The sequence below is a fragment of the Coregonus lavaretus genome (genome assembly GCF_964263955.1).
Source record: "Coregonus lavaretus genome assembly, chromosome: 7".
NCBI lineage: Eukaryota > Metazoa > Chordata > Actinopteri > Salmoniformes > Salmonidae > Coregonus > Coregonus lavaretus.
In genome coordinates, this window is record NC_139994.1 from 19181275 (window position 1) to 19190503 (window position 9229).

The following is a 9229-nucleotide window of genomic DNA, read 5'->3' on the forward strand; positions in this document are numbered from 1 at the left end:
TTTACACAACTCTTATTTTTTTATACAACATGAACCAGTCCAAACTACAGTTTTCATATAATCAACACAAAAAAACTTGGACATCCCAGTCCTTTCAGTCATAAGATGATCAAATGTGAAAGTTAATGCTCCTTGAAGCTGCCATAAAGTGGACAGAGGTATGGAGTTTGAAGTTGTAAAATGAAGGTATGGAGGTATTCTGATTGAGGGGAACATTTGCTCCTTGCTCCAGCACACAGGGCTGCTTTTCTCCGGCCTGCTGCAGTCTAACCCTAACCCAGCCAGGCCCTGCCAGCTGGATGTCACATTGCTGCTTCATTACTGTTTGCTGGTGGCCCTGTGACCCTTCAGTTTTCATTTACACCCTGGTGTGGAAACCTCCATCACTGTCCAGTCCTGGGACAGGTCCCCCGCTCTGCTCTCTCAGCCTGTCAGAGAAAGAACGCAGAGAGATAACGGTGACATCATCATTCAGTACATATCAACCTAACCTGATGCCTATCATGACAAAGATGGAATATAAGAGTTGAAAGTGTACAGTGGGGAGAACAAGTATTTGATACACTGCCGATTTTGCAGGTTTTCCTACTTACAAAGCATGTAAAAAATCCAGAAAAGTGGCTACAGACATTTTCAGTGTTCTGTTATATTCCTCCAAAGGATCTGGTCCAGAAAATCACATTGTATGATTTTTAAGTAATTAATTTGCATTTTATTGCATGACATAAGTATTTGATACATCAGAAAAGCAGAACTTAATATTTGGTACAGAAACCTTTGTTTGCAATTACAGAGATCATACGTTTCCTGTAGGTCTTGACCAGGTTTGCACACACTGCAGCAGGGATTTTGGCCCACTCCTCCATACAGACCTTCTCCAGATCCTTCAGGTTTCGGGGCTGTCGCTGGGCAATACAGACTTTCAGCTCCCTCCAAAGATTTTCTATTGGGTTCAGGTCTGGAGACCGGCTAGGCCACTCCAGGACCTTGAGATGCTTCTTACAGAGCCACTCCTTATTTGCCCTGGCTGTGTGTTTTGGGTCGTTGTCATGCTGGAAGACCCAGCCACGACCCATCTTCAATGCTCTTACTGAGAGAAGGAGGTTGATGGCCAAGATCTCGCGATACATGGCCCCATCCATCCTCCCCTCAATATGCTTCACGGTTGGGATGGTGTTCTTGGGGTTGTACTCATCCTTCTTCTTCCTCCAAACACGGCGAGTGGAGTTTAGACCAAAAAGCTCTATTTTTGTCTCATCAGACCACATGACCTTCTCCCATTCCTCCTCTGGATCATCCAGATGGTCATTGGCAAACTTCAGACGGGCCTGGACATGCGCTGGCTTGAGCAGGGGGACCTTGCGTGCGCTGCAGGATTTTAATCCATGACGGCGTAGTGTGTTACTAATGGTTTTCTTTGAGACTGTGGTCCCAGCTCTCTTCAGGTCATTGACCAGGTCCTGCCGTGTAGTTCTGGGCTGATTCCTCACCTTCCTCATGATCATTGATGCCCCACGAGGTGAGATCTTGATTGGAGCCCCAGACCGAGGCTGATTGACCGTCATCTTGAACTTCTTCCATTTTCTAATAATTGCGCCAACAGTTGTTCCCTTCTCACCAAGCTGCTTGCCTATTGTCCTGTAGTCCATCCCAGCCTTGTGCAGGTCTACAATTTTATCCCTGATGTCCTTACACAGCTCTCTGGTCTTGGCCATTGTGGAGAGGTTGAAGTCTGTTTGATTGAGTGTGTGGACAGGTGTCTTTTATACAGGTAACGAGTTCAAACAGGTGCAGTTAATACAGGTAATGAGTGGAGAACAGGAGAGCTTCTTAAAGAAAAACTAACAGGTCTGTGAGAGCCGGAATTCTTACTGGTTGGTAGGTGATCAAATACTTATGTCATGCAATAAAATGCAAATTAATTACTTAAAAATCATACAATGTGATTTTCTGGATTTTTGTTTTAGATTCCATCTCTCAAAGTTGAAGTGTACCTATGATAAAAATTACAGACCTCTACATGCTTTGTAAGTAGGAAAACCTGCAAAATCGGCAGTGTATCAAATACTTGTTCTCCCCACTGTATGTGTATACCTATGATGGGTGTCCATGGTATTGTAGTGATCCACGCTATATGAGCCACGTTACGATTCCCACCAAGTGGGTTAACCCTATTGGCGGTGTTTGACTTTCACACCAGCGACCTAGGTTCACTTCCCTGCCCTGCCATTCGCTACATTGGTGTTAGAAGTGGGATGGTGGCCATCGGAACGCACGGCCCGGACATGTAAGGGGTCTGAGTAGTCGAGGCACGGGGACGTGCCTTCCTTTTCAGAAGGGGCAGTGTAGCAATTCTCGCTATATAAGAAACATTACAATTCCCACCAAGTGGGTTAACCCTATTGGCATGATGCGTAGGGTGTTTGCCTTTCACACTAGTGACCCAGGTTGGCTTCCCTGCTCTGCCATTAGCTACAGTATAATACAAATGGTTTATTGTTGGGGAAATTAGATTGACCCGCTTCACCCAATACACTAGAAGACACGATATGAGAAATGTACATTTCAGGGACACATAAAGCAAAACAACCATGAAAATGGAGAGTTAAAGTTCTAAATAAAGCTTTGAGGCGTTGTTGCTTTCCATTTTAATTCTCTCCCTGGTGCGAGGCAGTCTGGCCTGTTGGCATACGGCATTTGGGGTTCATATACTTTTTTTGTTTAATGACAGCCAGGGAATTCTAAACGTGTTAGCCGTGTGTCACACCTTCATGAAGATTGTCACAAAGACGCGTCAGCGATGGAAACCCCTCAGAAGGATTCCTCAACCTGAATGGTTCCGTCTCTACGTGTCATATCAATTACACAAGACGATTCACTTAGCATAGCTGTGTTGGCACTAGTATTTATAAAACACTCCATCCAGCAGCCTCAAAAGATGATTGAATTTGGGTGCAGGAGACCACAACATCAGTGTAGGCAATGTGTGATAGGTACTGTGTAGGTTATGTGTGATAACCATAATACTTTGGCAAGGTCTTATTTTCAACAGTTATTTCCTCACAATTTGGCTCTTTATGAAAAACTGGCCTGCTTCTCGTTTGCTTGTGTGGACTGTGTGAGAGTTCTATTTGAGTTGTGATGATAAAGGTTATAAAACAAGATGTATCTGTGCTAATGAATGCCAGCTGAAGTAGGCTATGTATTCACCTTAGTCCTGAGAAATATTATGTATGCTTTCATGCCGACATGGGCTCAGTCTTTGGCTTGCAGTTTTATATTATAAACTTAAATATGACATGGGCTGAAATGTATAGATTCAATCCCTCTTCACCTTTTAGGAAATGGAAATTGTATGATTGTAGACACAGTACTGTGGTGGGTAAGAAGAAGCTAAGGTAGTGCATGCCATGGCTCATTTCATTGACAGTGAATGTGACTGTAATTGACACACTGAAGTCATATTTGAGAAAACAAAGGAACTTTTAATTTATTATTAAAATGACATAAATAAACATAAACTCCCAATGAGTCCAACAAATACAAATAGAATAGATATGTACATATTATTGGCAGGGAGGGAATGTACACAGAGCGAAAGAGGAGAGACACCTGTGCTTTCTCCTGGGCTACTGTGGGAGGATACAATACACTTCTTTCTTTCATTCTTTCCTTCTTTCTTTTCCTTCAGGCCACGAAAAGCAACACACTGACACTGGATCCAAAACAGTTACATGTAAACGGCTAACAATGAAAATGGACGTTAATTTATTTTATATACACACATATACATTTTTTTATGTTAGATCAACAGATTATTTCATCTTATTTATCTGTATTATAATAATAACTAAACTAATTTTAACAATAAACAGTCAAACATAAGGATTGGCCCCTTTAGTAAAGTTGAGGGGGTTACTTCATAAACTTAGCTTTGGGTAGCTAGTGATCCTGATTGTCTTCCGCCAGCGTACGATTGTCTTGGTGTACTGTGTCTGTACTGAAGGACACGACAACAGTAACACACCAGCAACTGGAACAATTGTAGAGGAAGTATATTCAGATTGTCTTTGGCTTTTAACTGCACCTTGGAGAGAGTGAAGGAAACTCCCAATGTAACTTCAGAATGGCAACCTATGGACTTAGGCTTAGAATGCCTAGGGTTTTTGGAATGGAAGACCAACCATGTCATGTTGGTAAAACACAAGGCCTGAGAGGACCCTAAATCGCTCTGCTTCAGATAGATCTTCTTCTGAGTTGACTCTCTGCCTTTCACAGGCGTTGCTGTCCACATGTACTGCTTCAACCCAAAGGTTTCCTAGCTGATAGTCAGGCAGTAGAGAGGAGATGGTGGTGATGTGGAGCAGGATGGTGGTTGAGGAGAGCCAATGGCTATGGAAGCATTGTGCTCAGTAGCTCTGAGCCACGGGTGCCCAGGAGGCAGTGAGCCTGGCGATGGAGCTTTCGAACTGGGCCTCGCCCACTCCTACACCCACCTCGCTAAGGCTGGGGTCGTACATGGAGGATGGTGAGGATACAGGCAGGGAGGAGGTTAGGCCTGTGTAGGAGGAGCCTCGCAGGAACTGGCTGGTCAGGCCGCCAGCGATTGAACCAGAGGCGGAGCCGGAAGGAGTTAGGGCCGTCCCGGCAACAGACCACAGGCTGGGATACTGGCTGTAAGAGAGAGAGAGAGAGAGAGAGAGAGAGAGAGAGAGAGAGAGAGAGAGAGAGAGAGAGAGAGAGAGAGAGAGAGAGAGAGAGAGAGAGAGAGAGAGAGAGAGAGAGAGAGAGAGAGAGAGAGAGAGAGAGAGAGAGAGAGAGAGAGAGAGAGAGAGAGAGAGAGAGAGAGAGAGAGAGAGAGAGAGAGAGAGAGAGAGAGAGAGAGAGAGAGAGAGAAAAGAGAGAATGGGTTTAGAGTATGAGTTTTTTCTAACCAGGAAGAGATCTGGGCCTAGTAAAGGTTTAGGCCTAGGGCCCAGAATGTTCCTGATCAAGTCATGTAGTCAGGAAAGTACTGAAAACTAAACAGTGATATCAGAAACACTGGTGTGGGCCAGGGTTCCCATCCCAGTGGAGTTAGGGATCTGCAGGGCTGACCAGCTGTCATGGGGGGGCAGGGCTCCCGACGAATTGTCCATGTAGTTGTCTAAACAATAAAGTACATAGAGAAATTACTAAAAACAACATACAAACATTTCTCTGATCAAAACAATGCATTTCCTTCAGGGGAGATTTCTCAAACATTTTTTAACCAACATCTTGAAATCCATGAAACCCCCATGCTGTAATCTATACCTATGAGTCTGACTAGTGATCAGAATAAACAGTAAACAGTGGATTCCCAGAGTGCTGGGTTGGGTAGAGGATGGTCTTACTTGAGCTGGTGGAGCGGTGTGGGTAGTGGCTGGGGTAGGGGGCGGCCCTGTGGCCCCTCAGGCTGGAGTACCTCTCACAGTAGGACCCTGAGGAGTAGCCAGGGGCCCCGCTGAACGGAGGGGGGCTGCTGCTGGGGCACATAGGACCGTTACCAGGTAGAAACCAACCACCAACTGGAGGGAGAGAAGAGACAAAATGGTTAGGTTAATGCACATCAAGATGTATGATGATGATGATAATTGTTTTCTGAACGTTTAAGAAAAGTTTGTTGGAAAATTATGTCACATATAATGACTTGGTTTGATTGTTGGAATTGAAATGGAGAGATATAGAAATAGCTTTTCTAATGTGGTTGATGTTGCTGAACTGAAGAGAAGACTTACGTTGAGAATAACCAGACTGTTGACTGTCTCCACCATGGTCTGGCATGTCTTTATGGTCGCTCCTAAAATTGTAAGCAGAACATCAGAATTCACACATAAAATAAAATAAATACAGAACAAAGCATCATCATATTGCTGACACAATATCAGTCTCTTCCTCTCACCTCTCTTTGGCATCGAGGAAAGCTTTAGCGAATGGATTGTGTTTGATCTTCAATGCAGTTATCTAGAAGGTACATAAATATGACAATTAAAATCACTTTCTTCATTCACTGTAAGCTGAACACAATATAATGTTTATTATTGTGAACAATGATTATCTCTGTGACTGTGTTATTCAGGCCAACTGACCTCTTCGTTCTGGTAAGCAGTGACAGCGATGAACTGAGTCTCGGGGAAAGACTGGCTACTGATCATCTTCTGTATCCCTCCAACCTTCACAATGTGTATTCTGGGCTCATACTTGTGCAGAGAGTTCAGCATGATCTAGATATAAATTATACATTATTTTAATAATATCACAATAAAGCATAATACATTTTTTTTATCTAAAACAAAAAAATATCTAAAACACACACCCCAAATGAATAAGATAGCAATGTGCAATGGGCCTACAGAGGCCTAATAAAACATTGTGAAGTTGATTTGCCATGAAATGAACACCGTTTTCCCCCAGCAAAGGCCTAACTTTGTAATTCAGCACAGCAGGGTAGAGCATCATTAGCTCTGAGAGAGCTGGGCAATCTGACCTAGCCTACCAAGTTGACTTTAAATTGATTTACATAATAATGAATAAGCGTACTACAAATACGAACCCAGAAGACGACAAAACAAATCGGGGCCTTACCTGTCCTCCCCCGTTGAGTTTATTGGACAGTTTGACTTTGCTGAATGAAACAGGTGCTTTCATCCAGTGCGCTCCGAAGTTAGGCGAGTCTGGGTGGATGTAGACGCAGCTAGGGCTCTGTGGCTCGGGCTTGCCACCGGGAACCCACTCGCCGTTCACGTACTTCCACCGATTGTTGTCTGCAGCCACGAAGTCCAAGAGGACTGAGTACATGGCGTTGGGGTCCAAGCCGCTCACATTCGCTCTGAGCACTGGAAACATCCGCCTGTAGGTTAAAATAAAGTTGTTAAATAAACATATAGCCTAAGCAAGCCCAAATATTATGTTATGTTGGCTCAGCCGTTGATCTTTATAAATGAATTATTTGACATAGATATATTTGCATTAAAATGGGTGCCACTTCTGGGCCTGTTACTTTATCTTAATAATAGGTTTTATACGATTTGACGACCGTTGCGCGTTATGCCTAATTCTTGACATGGTATTCAAGTTGTAGCAGTAAAGTATAGATATGGCCTATTGCCTGGCCAACACCCTCTCATCTAGACTATTCTAAAAGGCTGAACATGCCTGTTGCAGATCTAACCTGTGCGCATCAGTAACGTTTAACTTTGTAAAGTCGTGCGTATATGCGCGCTAAGATCTCTCCAGATAAACTTTGCTTTTAGCGAGGCAGGCCAGTAGGCCTCGAAGGCCTCATTTTGATCCGTAGCTAACAGCAAAAACCAACCATAGCCTACCTGCCAGTCTTGGTGACGATCATTTCGTTGGTTAGTTCTTTAAACTTGGTCCATAATTCTGCGTCTTCTAGTCCCAGTTTAATATCCCTCTCCAAGGCATCTCCTTTCTCGCTGCCCTTCTGAAACTCGTTCTCCACCACGCTCAGAAGGTGGTCCAGCCGCTGGTCGGAGTTTGAAGTCATATTTCCTATAGGATGAGTTCTTGTGGAGTTCCGCGAAATGTACCGTTAGAATAGGATTCACTGTTTGAAGATTAGTTTTGACAGTGAGATAAGTACTACTGGCTTCGGAACCCAAGGCCTGATCATATAAGGCCCCCCAGGGACCACATGGGGACAAGGGCGTGGCGTTGCGTTCTAGACCACGCCCCGATGGCTTAACGGTCTCGTTTCGAGCGTCTCCTCGATGTCCCCAATGCAAAAAGGCCCATCATAACTGCGTCAATACAAAATTAATACATTTACCTATAGGCCTCTAGGCCCACTTTAAACAGGGTCATGTCTGAATAAGAATAACGTATTCATTGCATTTTCCTTTAGGTTTTTCGCCTACATGACCTAGGCCTATGCATTTTCTAAAATTGTTTGGATATTCGTTTACTTTTGCATAGTGTAATACATTTCAGAGCTGTTCATATTTCATACATTCCTTATTTATCTTAAATGACCCTCTAACGAAAAAAATACATGTGATTAGGCCTTATTGCCAATAATACACAATATGTTTATGGAATTAAAAATAGTTGATTAGTATCCTATGCTATATCATCTATTTGTCAGATGGGAAAAAACATCGTTGGATGATTAGGCCAAACAAAGTTTTTTGAATATTTAAATAAAAACAAAAGAAGGGAAGAGACAGGGCAACTGGCTGCAGCCACTGTGCCTTTGAACTAAGTTGTATATTTGCGAATAATGCTAATCTTTTGTTGTCCCAAATACACACGTGAGAAGTGTAGTGTTGACTGTGGCCGGGCCATTAGGCTGTTCCTCTGTTCCTGTACTTGGCGAAGTGTGGATAGCCCCGAGGTGACATCGGAGATCTGCATAATGGGGCCGCCAGTCTGTTTCTGATCTCACATTCACTCTCACTAACATCGAGGAAACATTTATTCACACTTCATTGTAAAAGTATTAGACTTCTTTATCATTAAGATCGGGGATTGAGATTATAGGGGATTAATAATTGTACCCTATACCAAATTATCTGCTTATGGCCCTTTTTTTCTCATCCTGATACCATGGTCTTGAGCAATATCTGTAGCCTAATGTGTTGTTGTATATATAGGCCTACTTAGAAATTATACTGATATTAATTATCATAATTTCATATTTTTTTTCCAGTTTATCTTCTTATCCATTTTATTCAATTTATTTTTTACATGTGGTTTCCTGAAGATCACTCCAAATGTTATATGTTAATTTCAAGACAGGTGAGGCCTTGAACCTGTGTCCCTCCCTATAATGTCAGAAGATTTAGGAGGGAACTTGTGTGGCTAAAGTCTTTCCTGGTGTATGAAGGTTATATTAGGTCTAACAGTTACCACTGATCCTGAGGGAGGCAGAATACAGTGGGTCTGTGTGTTCTTGTGTTCCTGTCTGCTCTGTCTCAGGCTCTGTGATGTACTTGGAATTGAGTGGGTTCTGTGGAGCGTGACTCCAGTTTACTACTCCACTTCCTGCAGCTCTACAGAGGTCATAAATGTAAAGGGGTTCTCTCACACCTTTCCATCCCATATCATTCAGCTGCCTCTTCCTTTTCCCCCTCTTTATTTTGAGGCCTGAGAAGAGAGAGAGAGAATTTCACCACCAGCTACATAATACAGGACTGTTCTCCATCCCGACCAGGCCCTCTGTCTCCGCTCCTCACTATTCTCCCCCAAC

The 9229-nt window shown here is 43.3% G+C and overlaps 1 protein-coding gene across 1 annotated transcript; it reads right to left on the bottom strand.

The window, feature by feature from the left end:
* Positions 1–4409: 4409 nt before the first annotated feature.
* Positions 4410–7528, bottom strand: LOC311132019 (T-box transcription factor T-A-like; the record flags this gene model as incomplete). Its single annotated transcript, XM_084165187.1, has 8 exons — positions 4410–4674; positions 5023–5146; positions 5376–5549; positions 5760–5821; positions 5924–5985; positions 6111–6245; positions 6607–6871; positions 7347–7528. The coding sequence occupies 8 exons, from the start codon at positions 7526–7528 to the stop codon at positions 4410–4412; spliced, it is 1269 nt and encodes a 422-aa protein (XP_084021313.1).
* Between the last annotated feature and the right edge of the window lie 1701 nt (positions 7529–9229).